At 38.3% G+C, this 24,166-nt stretch overlaps 1 protein-coding gene across 3 annotated transcripts in view; it reads right to left on the bottom strand.

The window, feature by feature from the left end:
* ATRN (attractin) overlaps nucleotides 1-24,166 on the bottom strand; it is a 113,482-nt gene that overhangs the window by 55,107 nt on the left and 34,209 nt on the right. For all 3 annotated transcript variants that reach the window (XM_036419804.2, XM_036419807.2, XM_036419806.2), the window contains 9 exons: nucleotides 21,375-21,503; nucleotides 19,171-19,376; nucleotides 17,932-18,100; nucleotides 15,067-15,157; nucleotides 13,598-13,841; nucleotides 11,855-12,038; nucleotides 9,795-9,949; nucleotides 5,994-6,078; nucleotides 1,785-2,005 (listed from right to left, as the gene is read on the bottom strand). In XM_036419804.2, the coding sequence (XP_036275697.1) occupies nucleotides 1,785-2,005; nucleotides 5,994-6,078; nucleotides 9,795-9,949; nucleotides 11,855-12,038; nucleotides 13,598-13,841; nucleotides 15,067-15,157; nucleotides 17,932-18,100; nucleotides 19,171-19,376; nucleotides 21,375-21,503 (1,484 nt within the window). The remainder of the gene's footprint in view (nucleotides 1-1,784; nucleotides 2,006-5,993; nucleotides 6,079-9,794; nucleotides 9,950-11,854; nucleotides 12,039-13,597; nucleotides 13,842-15,066; nucleotides 15,158-17,931; nucleotides 18,101-19,170; nucleotides 19,377-21,374; nucleotides 21,504-24,166) is intronic.

Below are 24,166 nucleotides of genomic sequence, written 5' to 3'. Positions count from 1 at the left end.
GAACCACCTAAGGTAAGTGAATATTATTTCCTATAAGCTTTCACCTTTAGTTTGAACTTTAAAAATGTGGTTAAAAAATAACTATATTGCCGAAACCGGTTTGGCTCAGTGGATGGAGCGTCGGCCCGCAGACTGAAGGGTCCCGGGTTCGATTCCGGTCAAGGGCATGTACCTTGGTTGCGGGCACATCCCCAGTAGGAGGTGTGCAAGAGGCAGCTGGTCGATGATTCTCTCTCATCGATGTTTCTAACTCTCTATCCCTCTCTCTTCCTCTCTGTAAAAAATCAATAAAATATATTAAAAAAAAAAAAAAAAAAACTATATCACTGATTTTATCCCTTTTAGGAGACAGGGACTAACCCTACCAGATTCTGATAATCTCATTTCTCCAGCACTCACCAGCCCACAGTGAACCTGGAAGGTGGCCTGGGTATTCTTACTGCAGATTTATGTTCAGCTTTTTAAAAAAATATATATTTTATTGATTTTTTACAAAGAGGAAGAGAGAGGGCTAGAGAGTCAGAAACATCGATGAGAGAGAATCATCGATCAGCTGCCTTTTGCACACCCCCTACTGGGGATGTGCCCGCAACCAACGTACATGCCCTTGACTGGAATTGAACCCGGGACCTTTCAGTACGTAGGCCGACGCTCTATCCGTTGAGCCAAACTGGTTTCGGCTTATGTTCAGCTTTGAAAGCTGCCATAACTCTCATGGTAACTCTATACCAACCCTAATGGTTAAGAAATTCAGTCAACATACTTTAAATTAATTGAAGTGAACAAATATTCTGCAGAGACATTTTCCTTACTCTTAATAGACTTTCTCACATATTACTTTGGATTGTGTCAGAGCACAAGGGTAAAAAGCAGGCAAAATGAAAAAAGTTTGGAAAGCATAAGAAGTTGTTCTAGAAGCAGGGATCACTACTCATCATCAGCAACTGTCTGTCATGCTGTCACTACTGTGCCCAACTTGAGAAGTTAGAAAACAATAGTACTTTGCAAAGACAGCAACTTTATCTCTAACTACGAGAGTAATAGCTTTTACTGGGTTGGCCTTCTTCTTCTCATCCTTAACATTAGAACTGCATAACACAATATGGTAGTCACTACCCACATGTAGTTCGTTTTTTATTAATCTCACCCGAGGATATTTTTCCATTGATTTTTTAGAAAGAGTGGAAGGGAAGGGGAGATATAGATGTGAGAGAGACACATCGATGGGTTGCCTTCCACACATACCCTGACCAGGGCTGGGGATCGAGCCTGCAAGTACATGCCGCCTTGACCAGAATTGAACCTCCCTTCACTCTATGGGCTGATGCTCTATCCCCTAAGCCAAAATGGCTACGGTCACATGTAATTTTTAATTTACATTAATTAAAATTAAAATTTCAGTTCTTCAGTCATACCAGTCTCGTTCCGAAGTACTTGATAAGCACATGTCACTGGTAGCCATCATATTGAGACAGTGCAAATATAGAACATTTCCATCAACATAAACTAATTTCAGCCAGGTTCTGGAATTGGTATACAGAGTCTATGCAAAGCCAAGGAGGTTTTTGTCTCTATGATTTGCAGATAGGTTGTAGTAGCCACATGGCATCCTCCTAACCATTGTAAAGATGTTTACAAACCAATTATTCATAAAGCCTTTGCACAAGTTATTATTGAATATTTTTGAATAACATGAAATCTAAAAAGTGTACATATGTTAAATGCCTTCATGATTCAGATAAAATAAGAACTCAAATTAATTTAAAGAAGAAAAAAAAACATACTTCTTTTGGAAAAACATTCTGATTTTAACTTTTCTTCTTCTGCTTCTGTTGCTAACTCCCAGGAAATACACTGAGATGACCCTGTGTCCCACACACACCGGATGCCAGGTCCTGCTGCTAGACAAGCAGCTTCACTCTGGTGTGCTTCACACCGTTCCGAGGTAAATACCAGGATGTCACTGAGGAGGAGACTATTGAAGCCGCCAAACACATACATGGTGCTAAAAGGAAAAACAAAAAAGGGAGAGTAGTTTACTAAAACCTTAAGTAAACAAAGTCCTGATATACTATTTTAATCTTCAGACAAACCTTATATATTGATAGTTGTGTAAGAAATTATTTTTTCAGGATCTCAAAAGATTTTCTTATACCTTTCCCCCTCATCTTTCTCACTCAACTACCCTGGGCAGGGTCCCTAGGCCTGGCTGGCGATCAGGGCCAATCAGCTTCCCCGCCTCCCCACCTCCTCTTTCCCTCGTTCCCTCAGCGCCCTGTTGCTGCCACTGGTTGCCCACCATGTTCCATGTCACCCCCAGGTGGTCAGCACATATCATAGCCAGCAATTGAACTCCCAGTCGAACTCCCAAAGGGACACTTTGTGTATTAGCCATATATATAGATTTCAGAGAGGAAGGGAAAGGGATAGAGAGACCAAAACATCAATAATGAGAATCATTGACTGGTTCCCTTCTACACACCCCTTACGAAGGAGGATCGAGCCTGCAACCCAGGCACGTGCCCTTGGCCGGAACTGAACCTGGGACCCTTTAGTCCGCAGGCGACACTCTATTCACTGAGCCAAACCAGCTAGAGCTGTCATGTGTTTTTTGCATGTTTGTGCTTTATGTTGGTGACTCTGCTGTTTTAAATGGCCCCAAAGCAATAGTGTTGAAGTGTTGTCCAGGATGTGGCTTATAGAGAAAATACTAGTACATGCATTAGATGAGTCATTTAAGCATGAGTCATAGTGCTGTTGACTATGAGCTCAATGTTAATGAATCAACAATATATATATAAATAAGGTGTGTCATTAAACAGAAACACACACAAAACAAAATTATAAATTGATTAGTTGATGAAAATGTAAGAGACTTGCAATAACCTAACCCTGTATTTCTCTGGGTGTAAAAACTCAATATTCTCAAATTCAGTGTTTGTGGTGATGTTATAGAATATAATTATACCACAATAATGATAACCAACTATATTCTGATGGCATTTTATGCCAGGGAGCTTCAAAATAATCAGGAATGGGTTAGGGTTTAAAATTTCCACAATAAAAAGTTTTAACATTAAAAAAAACAATCTATAAGCACATGATTTATCTGCATTTTACCTAAAACATCTTTTGATATTTTAAGACTATATTAAATTGCTAGCATTAATATTAAAATTGGGTCTATTACCTCTTACATATTAACATGTAACAATGATTTTAATTTGTTCTTAGACTAAGGAAGGGTAAAAAAAAATCTAATAGAATCATTCATAGTCTCTGTTTCTAAAAAGAACAAAATCCAAACCATCCTATTCATTTAGACATTTTTTTCAGAAATATCTAGTTGGCATGTACTCTGTATAAAGAAATTTCTGGCTTCTGCTCCTCAGCCTCTAAGAGTCAGTAGAAAGCTCAGCTACACCTCTCAGCTGCTTCAACTGGATGAGGAAACTCCCATAGGCTAAAGCAGCTCAATTTATCTCTTTGAACTCTATTTATCTCTTATTATCTTTTTACTAGAGGCCCAGTGCACAAAATTCATGCATGGGGGGGGGGGTTGTTTCCTCAGTCCAGCTTGCACCCTCTCCAATCTAAGATCCCACTCACAATCCAGGACTGCTGGCTCCCAACCACTCGCCTGCCTGCAAGCCTGATCACCCCCTAACCACTCCCCTGCCAACCTAATCAATGCCTAACTGCTCCCCTTCTGACCCGATTGCCCCAACTGCTTTCCCCTGCTGGCTCAACTACCCCCAACTGCCCTCCCCTTCTGGTCATCTTTGACTTCATGGGAATGACCATCTTGTGCAAGGGTGTGAGGGTCAATCTGCATATTACCTCTTTATTATGTAGGATTTTTAAATATTTTTATTTATTTCAGAGAGGACGGAAGAGGGAGAGAGAGAAATATCAATTCTGAGAGAGAATCACTGATTGGCTGCCTCCTGCATGCCCCACACAGGGGATTGAGCCCACCATGCAGACATGTGCTCTGACTGGGAATAGAACCCCGACTTCCTGGTTCCTAGGTTGATGCTCAACCACTAAGCCACACTGGCCAGATGACTCATTGCTTATTTTCTGCTCAGTATTTCTTCATTATCTTGTTAAATCCTTACTGTATACTTTTTAGTTGTCTTTTAATGGGAAACTTCATTGGCTGATGCCAGAAGTCTAAGTCCTCCTTCGGTCCAGTGTCAAGATTTTCAACCGTTTAAGTGAAGCCCAATTCATCTTTGGAAACATGATGATGTAAGTCTCTGGTGGTTTGGAATGCTATGTTTGAACAAAGCTGCAAGCAACTCAGAAGGTAATGGAGAAGGCCCTAGCTATCTATTTTTTAACAGATCCATCAGCAAAGAGTATAATCCTTACTAGCTTAAATTGTTTAAGCAAAACCACTGGCTGATAACTAAACAACAATGACCTAGGAAGTCAGATTGAAAAATAAAAACAAAAAAAACAACTATAAAAATCAGCAAACAGACTCCATAGAATTAGTCTAGGCAAGCCACTAAACAAACAACAAAAACAATAGTTGGTGGTGATGGTGGGGAAATCAGAACCATATTTGCTACAATATATTGCCAAAAATGTTTAGTTTTCAACAAAATATTATAAGCTATGCAAGAAAAAAAAATATGACCCATACAGAGGAGTCAAAACAATAAATAAAAACTGTTTCACCCGAGCTGATCTGGCTCAGTAAACAGAGCGTAGGCCTGTGGGCTGAAGGGTTCTGGGTTCTATTCCAGCCAAGGGCACATGCCCGGGTTGCAGGCTCAATCCCCAATAGGGGATGTGCAGGAGGCAGCTGATCAATGATTCTCTCTCAGCACTGATGTTTCTATATCTCTTTCCCTCTCCCTTCCTCTCTGAAATCAATAAAAATATTTTTAAATGGGTGAAAACTTCCAAAGTTTTAATAAAATGACTAATCTATTATATACACCCATAAAGCTCACCCAACTCCAAGATTGACACAAAAAGGATCCACATTTAAACACATTATAACCAAGATGCCTTCTCTTTCTTTCTTTTCTTTTCTTCCTTCCTTCCTTTCTTTCTTTCTTTCTTTCTTTCTTTCTTTCTTTCTTTCTTTCTTTCTTTCTTTCTTTCTTCCTTTCTTTCTTTCTTTCTTTCTTTTTTTTTTTAGAAAGAAAGAGAAACATCAATTGGTTGCCTTCTGTATGAACGTGGGAATTGAACCCACAACCTAGGTATGTGTCCTGACCAGGAATGGAACACATGATCTTTTGGTATACGGGACAATATTCGAATCCACTGAGTTACACCAGCCAGGGCATGGCCTAAAATTGTAAAAGGTGAAGTAAACAACAGTAATAACAGCAGAAACAAAATGAGAAAAATTAACATGATTAGGCTATTACAAATAAAAAATCTTTAAAGTACAGTTTAAGGAACTTTTGAAAAGGCCTCTCTGAATGGGCCTTATTTAGAGCCTTCTCCAGGGCAGGCTGGTAAAAAGCACTGTTAGTTTGGGCTAGGCATTTTGACCAATGCAATGCAGACTTCACATTATTAGGAACTATAAACTTGTTCTATAATATATGAAGCTTCAGAATCTCCCCATCTCAGTTCCCCTACCTTATTATCCCCTATTTGATGTGCCCTCTCTCTCTTTTTTTTTAAACTCCTTACCATTCAGACCTAAGTTCCATGAACAGTAGAAAATGACAGAGGGCATAAGACAGTAATTGCACATAACTTTTGTGGTCCCATGCATTCAGACAACATAGCATACTCCTGCATGCTAACAAAAAAAAAGCATGGCATTAAAAGAAATTCAAATGTACATCAAATATTTTAAATATAAATCAGGAAATTCATGCCTACGTAATTCTGTGAAAAATGAACAAGGTGGGAAAATGCTGAGAATAATATGCAAACCCAATTCAATTCCTTCATATTTTACTTCATTTTCATTTGAAACCCAAGAGAAAAGGAAAAAGCACTTCTTTTCCAATTACCTGTTGTGTAGGACTGCTGAGTGGCCAAATCTGTTGACATCATGATGCAGATCAGGTCTGGGAAGCACTGACCAGCGGTCACAAGCTGGGAGCAAGAAAAACACATTTCAAATGAGACTGCCATTCATCATCGATAGGAAGTAACGTTTTCTTTGGTAAGATGACTACACAAAGGCAATCACATAAAATGTTTCTCCTGCTTTTTCTGAGTCACACCTGCATTTCTGAGGTAAAACGCAGCAGCAGCAGAATAACAAAGTGTGGAAGAAAGGCAGGACCAGGCGGCAATTCTATTAGCAAATCCGACATCCCTGACACCCACACCACTCACCCTGTTGCTATCAATTTCACTCACTAGAATGTTTTTTAACTTAAGCAAAATTTTCAGACCTTATATAAGTAAAACATATGGGTTCTATAATTATTTCCCACTCTATACTGACTTGCCCAAATGGTAGCTAAAATAGGAAAATACAGGCGGAAAATTAAAACTTAAAAAAAATTCAAACTTTGTTTAAATTTTCAAAAGTCCTTTTGTAGAGCCCTGGCTGGTGAGGTTCAATAGGATGGCACATTGTCCTGTCCACTGAAAGGTGGTGGGTTCAATTCCTGGTCAGGGCACATACCTGGGTTGTGGATTCAATGATCCCTAGTTAGGGCAACTACAGGAGGTAACCAATCAATGTTTCTCTCTCACATTGATATTTCTCTCTCTCTCCCTTTCTCTCTCTAAAATCAATAAAAAGCATATTCTCAGGTGAGAAAAATAAAATGAAATAAAATAAAAGTCCTTCCCTAGATCTCTTCTACTAATTTTCCTTTGTTCTGATCCATGCTATCAACTTAACTTCTCTTGCTGGTAAACCACACCAAACTCACACGCACTGTCTACTTCCAAAATACTTAAGACATTCACACTCCCTAAGCAAAGGTTCTTCTATTCAATCCAGACATTTATTCAACCTTGACAACAACAGCTTTCATTTCTTTCTCCTATCAGCCCACTCTGTGGTCTTCCTCACATGGAGAACAGAGGCTTCTTGCCACCCACCTTGTTTCCTTCCCTAAAACCACAGTGTGGCAAAGACCCTTTCTTCTTAGTGCACTGGCTTTCATCACAGCATTTAAATATGCCCAAACCCTGACCAGTATGGCTCAATTGGTTGACTGGTGTCCCGTGTTCTGAGGGGCTACAGGTTCAATTTATGGTCAGAGCATGTGGGAGGCAGCTAGTAGATGTTGCCCTCTCACATCAATGTTTCTCTCTGTCACCCTTTCCCTTCTTCTCTCACCAAAAACAGTAATAAAAAGATAAGTTTAAAAATTAAAAATAAAGATGCCCAAGAAGATACACAACTCTCCTCTTCTTCCCCTCACAAATAAATTTTTTAAAATTAAAATAGTCAATATTCACTGTGTAGATCTCACCTTGTTATTTTTTAGCCTCCTGCAATCTGAATTACTCATCCATATCTAAAGAATCTATCTATCTATCTATATAAAAGCCTAAGCAACCAAGCAACTGAATGACCAGTCATCCGGTCACTATGATGTGCACTGACCACCAGGGAGCAGATGCTCAATGCAGGAGCTTCCCCCTGGTGGTCAGTGTGCTCCCACAGCAGGAGCATCACTCAGCTGACCCATGGGTGCCAGATGCAGGGCTCACAGCTGGCTGCCGCAGCCCGGAGACCACAGTGGAATGGCAGCAGGCCCAATCGGGTTGGGATGAGCAGGAGCTGCATGCAGGAGCAAGAGGTGGCGTTGGACTACCAGTTTCAGCCCAATCCCCGCAGACTATGCCAAGGGACCCCACCGATGCACAAATCCATGCACTGGGCCTTTAGTAATAAATAACATCTGTTGCTAGATCTGAAAGACTCTCCAGGATTTATTTTAATCCCTTTGCAGTCATTGTTAACAGTTCCCTTGTAGGATGCCAATTTTGCCTCACTTTCCTCCTACTCTTCCTACATGCTTTCATAGTCTGCATGCTGTTTCTGACTTCTTTATCCATATATCTGTCCTCTGGCTCTTTGCTCATCCCTGATGACATTTGTCCCCTATAGAATTCTATCCTGGAGCTTCCCACTAATCTCGGTACTGCTCTATCCCATAGTCATCTCCAGCTGAACATTCTCCCAAATTCATCTTACTCACCCATCCGGTACTTCTATTTCCAGCCTTGGTAAAAAGCACCTCTACGGTGGCTCACACTAGATACCTGGGAATCAAGATGCTTTCATCTCTCTCAAAATATACCCCAGATAATCCTCAAGTTTCCAGGAGTTCTCAAAACCATCTATTTATCCCCATGGCCCCTTCCACCGCCTTAGTTCAGCCTTGCCTCAATACTTCAGCCTTGCCAACACCGGTTTGGCTCAATGGATAGAGCGTCGGCTTGGGGTCTGAAGGGACCCGGGTTCGATTCTGGTCAAGGGCATGTACCTTGGTTGCGGGCATATCCCCAGTAGGGGGTGTGCAAGAGGCAGCTGATCGATGACTCACTCTCATCGATGTTTCTAGCTTTCTATCTCTCTCCCTTCCTCTCTGTACAAAATCAATAAAATATATTAAAAAAAAAATACTTCAGCCTTAAAATTTCCATCTTGCCCTTCCCAACTACTCACACATGCCACAAAGAGATCTTTCTAAAACCAAATACAATTCTGTCACCTCCTCTGTAAGATTCTTCAAAAAGCCTAAACCCCTCATCATGACATCACAGGTCTCTCAGGATCTAACCAGTCTGATAGCTGCTTGGGTCTCTAGTTCAGTTGAAGCCATTCCTCTCCTAAGTGCAGCTATAATACTGCCAAAACTATTTACAGACCTCAAGTATGGAATGGTCCTTTTTTGTCTCCACTTGAGAAGTCCACCTAACTTCACTTAGCTGACTTCCCAGTGTTCCAGGACCCAGCCTAAAGGACATCTTCTCAAAAAGGCTTTCCCCAACTATAACCCTTTTCCCTATACATTAGGAATGTTCATAGGTACTCTCATACATTCATCTTAGAGCAAGTAACACCATGAATTGCAATTATATTGTATACTCGATTCTCTACCTCCCACCCTATGAGGCCAAGGGCAATGTAGAAGCTCAGTGGCTGGCACAGAAATGAACATCCAATGATGATATTTATCCAAGAGAATAGCAAGCATTTATTCTGCATGAACAAATACTGCCCTCTTCTGGAAAAATGTATTACCACACTAGAATTTTTAAAAAGGTGAAATTGTTATCTAGGGAAGCAACTTAACACAATGAGGTGGTTAACAACTACATGACACTACGTCTGTAGCACAGGAGAGACCAGTTATCCCAACTCATCCTCAAAAATTAACATTCAATGCCGAAACCAGTTTGGCTCAGTGGTAGAGCGTTGGTCTGCGGATTGAAAGGTCTCAGGTTCGATTCTGGTCAAGGGCATATACATTGGCTGTGGGCACAATCCTGGTAGGGGGTGTGCAAGAGGCAGCTGGTCAATGTTTCTCTCTCATCAATGTTCCTAACTCTCTATCTCTCTCCCTTCCTCTCTGTAAAAATCAATAAAATATATTTTTAAAAAATTAACATTCAATGTATATTCAACTACTTAAAGGAGTGACTTCCAAAAAAATGTAATACAGAAGTCATGTTTTTTAATAGATGTAACATTAGTCAAATTAACATAAAAATACTATTTAGGCCTCTTTCAAATGGCCTGACCATTTTTAACTAGCAATATTTTCCATTTCCTTTAAAATGTTACTTATAGACAAAAAAGACTCTTGAAAATAAAGTGTTTTGGGGAAACTTACCAATGTCATAAGCCATGAAATCTGAAGAAAAGCATTTGGCGCCATGGCTCATGGATGTGTCATTGTGTGTGTTTCCTCCAAACACCAGCATGGTTCCACTCACTATCACAGCTGTGTGCAAGTAACGGAAAAATTGGCTGTCCTTAAGAATGGTCCTTTTGAGATTTAAAAATAATAAATACAAGTTTAGTTTTTTATAATACTTATCACCTATTCACTAATGCAAACATAATCTTGTTAGTTTTTTGTTAATCCTCACCCACAGATATTTTTGCCATTGATTTTTAGAGACAGTGAAAAGGAAGTGGGGGGGGGGGGGGTTGCGGCGAGAGAGAATAAGAGAGAGAGGGAGAGAGAGAGAGAGAGAGAGGGAGAGAGAGAGAGAAACACATGGACTGTTTATGCTAGGGGACTGAACCAAACTAACCAGGGCAACATAATCACTTTTTTTCTATATATATATTTTTTATTGATTTCAGAGAGGAAGGGAGAGGGAGTGAGAGAAACATCAATGATGAGAACCATTGATTGGCTGCCTCCTGCACACCCCCTACTGGGGATCAACGACCCTGCAACCCAGGCTTGACAGGAATCGAACCCAGGACCCTTCAACTGATGTTCTATCCACTGAGCAGAACTGGTTAGGGTACATAACCATTTTCTTAAGTTCATATCCAAATGTTCGAATACTTCTGGATTTTTCCCTACATATAACTTTCTTAATAATAAGTAAATATGTAAAATCTTAAAGACTTACGAGAATTTTAACAAAATATATTAAGAGCCTTAAAAATTGATGACCTTATCATTGTAGTTTCTAGATAGTAATCGTATGGAAAGTAGACAGAAGCTTATGCACAGTAGCCGAAACCAGTTTGGCACAGTGGATAGAGTGTTGGCCTGCGGACTGAAAGGTCCCAGGTTTGATTCCGGTCATGGGCATGTACCTTGGTTGCGGGTGCATCCCCAGTAGGCGGTGTACAAGAGGCAGCTGATGGATGATTCTCTCTCATCAATGTTTCTAACTCTCTATCCCTCTCTCTTCCTCTCTGTAAAAAAATCAATAAAATATATTAAAAAAAAAAAAGTTTATGCACAATGCTTTATCAGTAAAACAAAAGCTAGAAACCAAAATGTTCAACTGTACTTACACAATGGAGTATTACACAGCCATTGAAAGTGACAGAATATAAAACTGATCCACAATATGGTCTCAAGTATGTATGGAAATACAAAAAGAAGAGAAACTTGCTTTTTAATTATATTATTTCATATCTCAAATTTGCTTTACATTTATTAAGATTAGCATACTTTATAAAGACCAACATATAGTTTAAGAGTGAACAGAGCTTTAATCTTTCAGATACTGAGACAATCTCTGTTTGGTGTTTCATGGAATGATGCCAATAACTGACCCCCATGATGACACCCTTAGTCATCAAGAAAAGGTAAAATGGAAGAAAAAAAAAAAAGGAGAAAGAAAAAAAGAGAAGGTAAAATGGATATATTCTATTGAACTATAACAGTGTGCATAAACTCAAAATAATTTATTCTTTAGGATTCTGAAGAGCTAAAATTTTACAGTGGTACTGAGTATCTGAAATCGAAAACCATTAAAAAAATACCAAGCATTTTCTTGATCAATCTACTACAAGATTATAGAATAATGCAAGAAATACCAGCTACTTTATTATTGTACCTTCTGCTTATTTTCCAGTTTCTTTGTAACAAATAAGAGAATTACCTGCTAGGCCTAAAGAAAAAAAACATTTTGGCTCAGTGGATAGGCCTGTGGACTGAAGGGTCCTAGATTAGATACCAGTCAAGGGCACTTGCCTGGATTGCGGGCTCGATCCCCAGTAGGGGGCGAGTAGGAGGCAGCCGATCAATGATTCTCTTTCATCCCTAATATTTCTATCTCTCCTTCTCCCTTCCTCTCTGAAATAAAAAATATATATTTAAAATATATATATATATATATATATATATAAATATATATATATATATATATAGTACATTTTCCCACATCTTAAAATGAAAGCTCAAGCAAAAGCACCTACCACATCTGGGTGTCCACGTCGTATCTGTAGAGATCATCTGCGAGCCGGTATTTATTGGCGCTGAAAGCCTTGTAGCCTCCATGAACATAGACTGCTCTAGTCCTGTGGTCATAGACACTGCTATGGCCATAACCCCCTTGGACAAGGGCACCCTGGGTATGTAATATACTCCACGTATTCTTATCTGAAAATGGAAAACAGTTAAAGGCAAATGTTGCAGGCTCCTCTTCTCTAATACTTAAAACTACCAAATAGCTTAGGATAAGAGAAGAGATTCTGGGAGACTTGATACATATAATTTTTTTCATCATTTTATTTTTAAAGGAAGGCCACCTAAAACTAATAAAGTCAGGTGCCAAACTTCAATTTATTAAATGTTTTAATGTTCTAATACACCATACTGGAAAAGAATTACATTAAGAGTCAGAGTCTCCTCAATTGAATATTTAATTCCCCATGTCAATACACAGATATACTTCATGGGTCTGCTTTCTCAAAATATAAATTACTAGGGGCCCAGTGCACAAAACTCGTGCACTGGAGAGGGGTCCCTCAGCCCAGCCTGCCTCCTTTCACATACTGGGAGCCCTAAGGGGATGTCCTACGGATGGCTTAAGCCTGCTCCCATTGGGAACCGACCTAAGCCGCAGTCTGACCTCCCTTTGTGGGAGGCAACAGGGCTGATCAGGGGAAGGCGTCAGCCCCATCACGCTGCTGCTGTAGCCACTGCCAGTCTCTACAGCCGCCAAAGTATTTTCATCAATATGGACTTCAGTCCCTTCACTATGAAAAATGACAACTTTCTTTAGGCATTTTCAAGATGTGTCTTTCATAGGATATGACATTTCTTTCTTTCTTTCTCTTTTTATCCTCACCTGAGAATGTTTCCATTGATATTTTCCTCTTCCCTCCGATCCCAATCTCAGCCCCTTCCCAAGCCAAAAGCCTCCGCCCCAGGTTTAGGCTTGGGAAGGGGTTCCCCCAGCACCTCCCCAAGCCTAAAGCCTCCCCCAGCACAATGAAGGGTTCTCCCTCCCCTTCCCCCACCTCTCGCACCTCTGATCATAGGCTTGGTCCCTTCCTAAGCCTTAAAGCCTCTGCCCTGGCTCTAGGCTTGGGAAGGGAACCCCCGCCGCCTCTCTGATAGCAAGCTCAGCCCCTTCCAAGGCCTAAAGTCTCTGCCTGATGGCCAACTGGGAGTGACCTGGATGCCGAGGAGGTTCCCTGGACCCAAGTATGTAGGCAAATTAACCACCATCTTTGTTGGGTTAATGTGCATACTCACTCTGATTGGCTGTGGGCATAGCGAAGGTACAATTTACATTTTTCTCTATTATTAGGTAAGATAGCTGGTACTCCTATTTCATGACAACGTAAAATAAAATTTAACCAAAGGAAAGATTTTATAATAATGCTCCCCTAAACCAATCTCTAAAGAGCTAAATAAATGTGTGTGTTTTTTCAGAATACATTGCTTTGAATCATTTTTATTCATTTATTTTATTTTCAGTTCCTAAAGCAGTTAGTGCCGTCTTTGACTCTATGCTAAATTGACAGTAACAAATATACTGCATACTACATAGCAGCACCATAATCTGAATTTTACTAGTAATACTTCAATGTTAACTGCATTTCAAGATAAAGTACTAGGCCAAGGTTAGGTTGAATTGTAAAAAAGCCATAATAATTAGGGTAGTTTTAAATTTCACATTCAAAAAAATATCACGGGAAAAATATACCTACCCACGTCATATTCCTGTACATTGCTTATGTACCCATAGAGAGGGCAGTGACCAAAGATGACCAGCATGACCACTCGGCCCGTTTTCAGCGTGATAATGTGTGCCGAATGCCCAACAACCGCATACTGTTCCTTTGCTTTCGGAGACAACAATACCCATGATTCATTATGAATATGAAACACTCTCAACTCATTGGTCACATTCCCTGTTGAATCAATTTTTCCTCCGTACATGTAAATTTTATCCTGGGGGAAAAATGTGAACAAAACTCTAAAAACATCGAAAGGATTAAATCTGAGAAGAGAGAAAGAGCAGTTCAAAACCTCAATATTACTATTAGCTTAAAAAGTGTTAGTGAAATGCAGCTTTCAATGAATGTCTAGGAAAATGATGGCAAAAGAAACAAAATAAAATAAGTTGTATTCTACCTTGTTTCCCCGAAAATAAGATAGTGTCTTATATTATTTTTTTCTCCCAAAGTTGCGCTAGGTCTTATTTTCAGGGGATGTCTTATCTTTCCATGTGCTAGGTCTTATTTTCGGAGGATGTCTTATTTTCAGGGAAACACGGTATATCTCTAACTTGCCACTTTTCTTGGACTTCCTCATTCAAAACCTTTACTACAGTGATAAAATGATTAGAAAAATAAAATTGAAAAGTTCCTTCAGCCTACCATAAACCACAAAAACAAGGAAATGAAAATGATTACCTAGTTATATTGCAATGTGGCTTTTCTTGGCTAACCTTGCTAATATAAGAAACATAAACATTAATCAACACTATATTATGTTAATTTTTAACCATCTAGTACCACAATCATAATATCCTAGTACAATTTGAATCCATTAATATTTCTCGTGTTAAATTTGTTTCAACTTTAACTTCCACTTGTATATTAGCCAATTATAAACCCCTGCAGCCCTAGCCAGTTTGGCTCAGTGGATAGAGCTTTGGCACATGCCCGGGTTGCAGGCTCGATCCCCAATAGGGAGCATGCAGGAAGCAGCCAATCAATGATTCTCTCTCGCCAAAGATATTCCTCCTCTTTCTCCCTCTCCCTTCCTCTCTGAAATATACATATATATATCCTTACAAATATAAAGTTTTTCCAAAATTAAAAAAAGACACCGAAGTCAAAATCATAGAGACAAAAAAGCAGAATGGTACTTATCAGGGGCTAAGGGAAGAAAAAATGAGGACCTAAGTGTTTAATGGGCATAAGTTGCAGTTTTCTTAGATGAAGTTACAGAAATGGATGGTGGTGATGGTTGCACAACATTATGAAAGTATTTAATACCACTGAAATTCATACTTAAAAATGGCAAAGATGGTAACTTCTATGTGATATGTATTTTACTACAACCAAAAGGTTAGGGGGGAAAAACATTACATAATTTTTCAACCACATAATATGAAAAAGTCACTTTGGAAGAGTTGAGTTTCTAGCTCAGTAGAGTGGAGACATTTTACCTTGTATAATGCTAAAGAATGGCCATATCTAATAACCACATTGTTCACAGAACGATTCAGTGCAAGCCACTCCCTAGAAGCAAGGTCATACCTACAAAACAAACAGATCATATTTTTACCCAAATGACAGAACAGAATATCTTATACTCTTTTGTGATAGAATCTAGCTTAGAGATGCTCATTACATCTGACATGCATATGTACAGGCCCCTGGGTGAACAAACCTCATATCTGAGCCTACTATGCATATGACAACTCAGGAAGGAGGGCTGGGTTATATAGCTCTGGGGCAAGAATGAAAGAAATCTAATGGCAGTTTCTGATGATCCCTGAAAACCTCTTCTACATACAGTTTAAATAACCTGAAGACGGCATTATACCAGTAGTTCTCAACTTTTCTAATGCCACAACCCTTTAATACAGTTCCTCATGTTGTGGTGACCCCCAACCATAAAATTATTTTTGTCGCTACTTCATAACTATAATTTTGCTACTATTATGAATCATAATGTAAATATCTGTGTCTTCTGATGGTCTTAGGTGACCCAGTCATAACCCACAGGTTGAGAACCGCTGCTGGAAGCCTTCACTATCAAATAGCCTTTTTCTAGTTGAGTTCATATGTACTCCTTTCTCTAAATTCTTTCATGTTTAAGAAGAGTATCTGTTTGCTAGCTTTAGAGTTGAATGACACCTTGGCTGGGTATAATATTCTTGAGCCATCCATTCTTTCCTTCAGAATTTTGCAGATACTGCTCCCTTGAATGCTGATATTAAATGTTGCTAGGAGAAATCAGAAGCAAGTATGATTTCTCCCCCTTTTACGTGGTTTACTTTTCTGCTTAGAGAAGTCTCAATCATTCTCATTGTCTCTCCCTGGCTCTATTTCCTCCTTCTCACCCTCCCTTTCTTCCCCTATGCATCTCATTCTCACTGTTGTTTTGTTTTGTTTTTGTTTTGTTTTTTAAAACACACAGTACTATACTTTGGGTAAAAATAACTCAAAACTATCTAGGAAAATGGTTTTACAGAACTGACTGCATACCACTGTAAGACTTTTGTGGAGTTCTGAGGATGCAAGGTGTTTTCTGAGAAGGATTACTGTGGCTTCTATAAACACATTTACACTTACTATTCAAGCCAGTGGATTCATTGCTCCTATTTGCTTACTCCTGCACAGATACTGATACATACAAGTTTTGCAGCTGTCAGTGGTTTAGTTTTACCCATCTGTGTAGATCAAGCATGTCAAACTCATGGGCCCACAATGAATATTTTGGGGGCCCAGCCAATATAATGGTAAGAAACGTTTTAATAAAAATTTTGTGACTTAATTTTTACAGTATCCTGTTATACATAGTAATTATTTTTTTAAATATGTTATTTTATTTTATTTTTTATATATTTTATTGAATTTTTTTTTTTTTACAGAGAAGAAGAGAGAGGGATAGAGAGTTAGAAACATCGATGAGAGAGAACCATTGATTAGCTGCCTCTTGCACACCCCCTACTGGGGATGTGCCGGCAACCAAGGTACATGCCCTTGACCGGAATCGAACCTTCAGTCTGCAGGCTGACACTATCCATTGAGCCAAGCCGGTTTCAGCTATACATAATTATTAATAACGAACTACAACATTTGCTAATGACTGATGACTATAATCATGTTGCATTAATTTCCCTTACGTGCCTTATGCGCAGGCACACCATTTCTCCCCACTAATACTGGTAGTGAATATTTTAGTAGCCGATTGCCACATCACTAGTCTTGGACTGACTTGTTTGGTGTGCGCAACAGGAAATATTTTCAGTACACAGAACAAGAAAAATAGGTTTATTTGCATTACGCTTATTAATTTGTGCAATTATTCAGTGTCTGGTATGTTAATGTTCAAGAAAAATAGTAATTTTTATTAAAATGTTCTATTATTTTATGTTAATGATTACTCATTTATTTCAGCTCTTTGTATTCACCATGACTCTATTGAAATAAACCTATATTTCTAAGAAAATTGAAGCTTTTGTCTTTCTGTGGCCCACATAAACTTAAGCCTTGGTTATTTGGCCCATGTTAGCCTTTGAGTTTGACATGCTTGATGTAGTTGCAGACCTCTAACCAATTCTTGTTATCAATGTAACCCATGTACTTTTGTATGTTTCCTAGTTGTTCTGTGTGTTTAATGATATATTTTTGGGGAAATCATAAAATATGCCACACTGCCATATTCCTAGAACCCCTTAAAGAACAGATGATAGTTTTTTATAACCTTCATTAATAAAAAATGCCTAGAAAACACTGTGAGGGCACAAAATCAGCAATGAGTTACGTGCTGATAAATTTCTCCCAAAAGTCAATCTCTATAGCTAATTCCACCATGACAATATATATTCTCCTTTTGGGATAAGTGGCATGGGAAGTATTAATACTACACAGTGGCCTAATTTCCACTGGTACACTATAGATTCAAACCATTTGATCTATAGATTTGTTGCTAATTAAATGAAGAATAAAGTAACCCCTATTTAAAAGAACCTACTAATAAATAAATAAACAAACAAACAAACAAACAAACGAACAAACAAACAAACCTACCTACTATATGTACCTAAAGCAAAGCATGAGATACAGTATTTGGAAAAAATGAATTATTGTTTATTACAATGAATTCTTTGTGGTTTCCAATTTCAAAAACTAAAAATATGTTTAAAAAAAAAAGTCTGGGATACTACTACCAAAATATTAACAGATATTTTCCACCAGAAAATAGAATTACTGATAATTTATTTTCCTTTTGTTTATCTCTATGTTATAAATTTTAAAAATGAAAAATTAATTTTTTTTGCAAAAGTGTTAAAACAACTTACGCTAGAACCATGCTGTAATCTGAGTGGTTAAACATATATCCTCCAATAATCCACATTATATTTCCATTGACCACAGCTTTGTGAGAGGCTCTGGGGAGCCTTGGGTTAGAATATTCCTCTTGAGTCCAAAATGACTGGTTAGCTGGTACAGGTATTGAACATCCAGGACCTAATAAAACATAATAAATTAGCTTCACAAAATGCAGTTTTAGAATTACTGCATTTCAAGTTTTAATCTATTAAATGTAACAAATATCTAAAGAATACTCAGTCTTGCCCTTTAGTGTCTAGATATCAGACAAATCACTTTAATTTGTGCGTTCCATTTACTCAAAGCTAAACATAAACAGTAATCTCTCATAAAATTCAAAATCACATACTTTTTAATGATGACCTGACCAGATACAGGTTAGGATTTTTAGAAATAAAATACTGGCTTAAACAGCCCTCAGAGGAAAGAGGACAAAGGGATTATTAATGCAAACGAAAAAAACAAACAAACAAACAAACAAACAAAAACCACACACACGCACACACACACACCAAAAAAACTTTAGGACTAGAATGTAAAGACTAGTCCCAGGAAAAATAGTACAAACTTCTCATTTCCTGGAAAATCAAGAAGCTCCATTCTTGGAAGGTTTGGCTTCTGCTGCACCATTTGCACAGTGGTAGGTACTCAAATACTTTAGTTATTTACCTCCTTGATTTCAGCCAAATTGAATAAAGCATTTATAAAAGCACATTTTCTTTCACAATAAAAGTGGTCTGACAAAGGGATAAATGTATAAAGAAAATCACTAAATCAGTATCAGCTATTATCATCCATCCTTAAAGATTTTGCTCAAGCTTTTTAAATAATTTTTATCTACAGATAAATCCATTAGCTGACTACTTTAGAATTTTACTATATATTGAAAGCTTCTAAGGAGACATCATTATTGTCCCATCTCCCAGCTTGGTTATCTGCTATTCTTCTTATGGCTGAGACCAAGTTCTCCAACTTTCATGAATGAATTGCAAAGAATGTCAAACCCCTCCCCAATTCTAAAGAGACTACAACCACACATCTGTGAATTTCAAATATTTGTAAGAAGCTCAATAAAGAGATGTGAAAATATAAACACTACCTGATATTTGAATAATAGAGAAGATATAGATATTAGGAATAAAGTCAATTATAAGTAATTAAACTAGAAATATACTTTAAGTTGGAAGAAAAGTGAAAAAAGCACCCACCCTGCCACTCTGAGAAGCAGAAACATCCTCTGACATCACTGGAATTGCAGATGCCTCGATGAGGAAAACCACAGTTATTTACACAGTGAGGAATGTCACATGCTTCACCTTTCCAGTTTTCAGAACATTCACACTGAGCAGTGTTGCTGCTGTTGTTGATCTTACATTCTCCTCGGCCTGAGCAATTATTTGGACACATGTCAAAACTATAAAAACAGTGAGAGAAAATTAAATCAAAACAAAGCAAAGCTTGTAATAATTTAGGAGAACTATTTCCTACACAAGGTTTAAGAATGTCACTGTGTTTCCAGTTCATTCACAAGCACAGCTGCAGTACTTACCATTCAGCCTAAATAGGTTCACCCAACAAAGCATAGCTTTGGTAAGTAATGAAATCAAATTGACCTTGATAGATTTTCTTTAAGAGATAAGTGAAAGAACTTACAAAGAGAGAAGAAATTCTTGCAAAATGTTCAGGTTTAGCTTCTCAAGATAGAATGACTGTCCTATTCTTGGTAGCTCACAAATGATGAGCGTTACAAAAATTACCAAATGCATGTTGCAAGTTTGGAGAAGAAAAGGATAAGACAAATGCCAACAATGCATCATCATCCTCATGGTGTATTTATATACCCCAAGCCCATAGGCCGGTCAGTCAATGTGCACATGCCCATAGGCCTGTCAGTCAGTGTGCACATGCCCATAGGCCGGTCAGTCAGTGTGCACATGCCCATAGGCCGGTCAGTCAGTGTGCACATGCCCATAGGCCGGTCAGTCAGTGTGCACATGCCCATAGGCCGGTCAGTCAGTGTGCACATGCCACTGATTTCCAGATGACATCCCAACGCGGACAGGAATTCTGAGTCCTAGATCCCAATATCAATGTCCTGTTTAGACATCTCATATGTACCCAACCAACTTATCAACATCTCCCCTCAACCCAGCCTTTATTCCTACCTGTGTCATTAAAAATCACCTTGCTAGTACTGTGTGTGATAAGCCGCCTAAGCTGCCAAGTCACACATCCTGGGCACCTGAAAGACTGAATCACCACGCTAATCAAGATAGAGGGCTTCAAATCAGCCTGAATGAATTCTGAGATCATGAGAAAATGGGCAGAAAAATAACCCAACATAAGGTTACACATAGAGATCATTACCTATGCCAGGAGCTGGCAAACTTATTTTATAAGAGGCCAAATAGTATTTTAGGATTTGAGGGCCACAGAAGTTTTTTATCACAAGTCGCTAGCCTATTTAACTACTTATGAAAAGAAACATTTCTTCTTCTTTTTTCTTTTCAGTTTGAAGTGAAAGTGGGTTTATTAGTGAAGCACTGAGGCAGAGAATAGGTACTCCACAAAGAGAGCAGCCCCCCATAGTGAAATCTGCTTCCTTTACTGAGGTTCATTTAATCGGGGGGCATTTCTTAAGAGGAAAAATAGAAAAGACAAAAGCCTCTCTAGTCCTGGCCATGGTTGTTCCGTGGTTAGAGCACCGGACTACACACCGAAGGGTCATAGGTTTGATTCCTGGCCAGGGGTATGTACCTGGGTTGTGGGTTCGCTCCCTGCCCCCCAGTTGGGGAATGAGCAGGAGGTAGCCAATCAATGTGTCTCTCTTACACTGAAATTTTCTCTCTCCCCCCACCACCCAACTTCCTCCCCTTCCACTCTCTCTGAAAAGCAATGGAAAAAATATCCTCAGGTGAGGATTAGCAACCAAAGTTAGCCTCTCTCCGTATCACAACAATTTCCAAAAGCTGCTAAAGTTTGTCTGTCTACATTTCCTTGTAACCTCAGCTAAGTTGTCATCAATGATCCAACCACTGAATACATGAAAACTACTACTATTTGTTAAATCATACATAGCAAAAACCCTCTATGTTTTAATCCATTAGCAAGAAAATACCCCTCTCTTCCAGGAGAAGCTCAACAGCAGAAAGATCTAGGTTGAAACTGTGGTTCAAGCATTTTAATAATGTATTGTTTCCCACTAGCTTCTTCAATTATAAAACAAGTAGAAAAACAGTGCCCATATTTCACTGAGTTTTAAAAAAACTTTAAATGAGAAAATACATTCAAACTGCTTATTGCAATGCCTGTCACACCATAAGCCCTCAATATATATTAGTCATTATTATTGTTAAAACAAAACATATAGTCTCTTGAATAAAACTGCAAATATTAGACTTAAATATCTTACTTGTAAGTGATATTAAATCCAGTCAAATTATAAGCAGCATCACTAAAAAAATGCAGCAGGGCATAACCTGATGTGGCAACAACCTCAGGGACAGTCTCGTTGCCGTCTCTTTCAGGAACAATCAGGCCACTGAAATGAAAACACATTTCTTATCAAGGGAAACACAATCACAGACACATCACAAGGTGGCAAACACAAACTTAGAGCTGAAATTCATCCTTATAATTTAAAAAACCACTTCCAGGAGGACAGGTAACTTTCTGCGATAAATGCATGGTACAACCCTATTAGTTAGTTATGGTTTCTCTGGGGAATAGATATGAATCTTTTGCTAGATTCCCCTTTATTCTGGGTTATATTTCGGTTAAGATTTGAAATAAATGGCCCTATTCTTTTTTTAATAAACATTTTTATAATGCTTCTTTGAAAAACTGAATAAACCTCTAATAATCACAGAAGGTAACAAAGTTCATGAGTTGATGAATGTCAAATACTAGCAAAGGGCATGAAAAGTAAAAATATAAGTAATAAGCTTGATAAACAAACACATAATCCCAAATACATCCTAATTTTCTTTGTCTAATTAATACCAGATTACATTTTATAGTCTTTTTTACCAGTAATATACCATAAGCATTTCCCATATTACTAAAAGTTCCTTCAGAACTTTTGGTATCTCACTCCAAAATATTCATTGGGTGCCTGGAGAGGGAAAGAATTATGTCAAGGTTCTAAATGATGACTTTAAGGCTCCTGACCCATAATACCAACTTGTTTTCCAGAAGATACGTGTCGACCTGAAGTCCCATCAGTAAAGACTGAAAGAGTCAATCCCACGTCAGCCCACCAAGTAAAATTAGCTTTGCTAGTTTAGCTTTGCTAATAAGTAAAAAGTGATTTTTTAAATTTTGATTCTGAGTTTTTACACTCCCAATGTTAGCCATTTTTCCTATGTTTACCTGCCTATTGCATATCTTCATATGTTCAATATCTTCAATTATTGAGGAACTGTCTCTACCACCAATACCACCATCTCATTCTTTAAAAGCCTAAATCCTTACCAGGTCCTATGCAATATATTCCACACACACCACCACCCAACGAACAAAAACCTCAACCATTATTCTCTTCCCTTCATTCCCTTGACCCTAGCCACACTGGCCTCTTTGCTTCATAATTTGCAATACACACAGAGAAAACACCATACAACACCTTCATCTTAGGTTTTAAAAACTGAAGACTACAGAACAGAATTCAGATGAAAAGTCCACATTTTCTGAATCCTGTGTGGTTTTTTCTTTATTGGCTGAACTATCTGCTGCCAGGCTCTCTCCACTCCAGGGCCCCAGCACATTACCACTGGATTGATTCCTCTATCCAAGTCCTCCTAACCAACAGCATTTCTCAGCTCCCCATCTTGTGTCAGGGTTTCCAAATTGTTCTGTTTATCAGTGGTTTAGAGGTTTTGTGTTTCAGATAAATTTCAATTTCAAACCTGTATTTTCTCACTATAATTTTAGAAAATTTATATTCCAATACTATGCCATAGGTTAAATTTTAATACAATCAATATTAATCTATACTATCAGTTAACCAATTTTTTTTTTATAGAAACCTAAAAGTTCTCCTGTTTTCTGTACATATACTTTGGCTTCTCTCAAAAGTCATCAATTAGAACAATTAAAGCCTTTACTTATTTATATATTGCTGTTGATTCACAAGTCTGCTCATCAAATACCCAATCCAGGTGAAGCACAGCATTGATTATGCATACCTGCTTGGCTGATGTTCCCACAAAGCTAATGGCAAGCTGATTACAAGTGCCCAGCACATTACAAAACTCCATATATTTGGATTAATGAACTCAGTATGAAGTAAACCTCCAAAAAGTACTATCATGATAACCTCATACTATAGACAGTTTTTGCGCTTGTGTTAAAATTTATGATGCCTCTTGCTATAATGCAAGGAATGCTTCAAATTCTGGCATAAAGATATACATGCTCAACACTTAGCAAATGACATTTTGATGCTTAGCATGGCCTATCCATCCTGATCTTTAGCTTCGAAAGTGAATCTTAGAAACTGGTTCTTAGTTCAAAGATGTGTTAGAGAGATTTCTAAGCCAAAGGGAGGGGAGAAATACAAGAGCACATTAGTCCCTGGTTTCTTGTGTCCTTTGGAGACTCTTGTACTGTTTACTCTGTTACTTCCTCACCCACATGAGACTAGTCCCATGTGAGAAATACAAAAAATATTTGTTGAATTGATTTCTATTTAGTCAAGGATATAAAATACTTATAGGGGGTAGGAAGAAACCAGAAAGTGAATTGTAGATAAAAAAAACTGACAAATATGACTCCCTAAGGAGATGTGTATTTCAGAAATTTATCTATAATAATAAAAGGGTAATATGCTAATTAGACTGAATGTCCTTCTGAGGGAAGCCGGGTTCCCAGGTGCCCGCGCGCAGCCAGAGCGAAGCCCAGGTCTCGGGGTGCCAGAGGAAAGCCAGTGCTGGCAGCCAGGGGAAGGAAGGCCTACTCAGCACAAATTTTGTGCATCGGGTCTCTATTTTATAAACCTTCTATCAAGTTAAAGGAAGAAAAATAGGATGGTTTTGAATTTCTATATGGTCAAAAAGATAACACAGCCAGTTATTGTTAATAAAAACTAAAATGCCCAAAACAATTCAGAACATGCCACATGTTGGGTGTGAAGCTATTTTAACAATATGGAATACAATTATTGAAAAAGAATTATAGCCGAGACCGGTTTGGCTCAATGGATAG

Source organism: Pipistrellus kuhlii, unplaced genomic scaffold (assembly GCF_014108245.1).
Source record: "Pipistrellus kuhlii isolate mPipKuh1 unplaced genomic scaffold, mPipKuh1.p scaffold_m20_p_6, whole genome shotgun sequence".
NCBI lineage: Eukaryota > Metazoa > Chordata > Mammalia > Chiroptera > Vespertilionidae > Pipistrellus > Pipistrellus kuhlii.
This window is presented reverse-complemented; position numbering and strand designations above follow the sequence as displayed.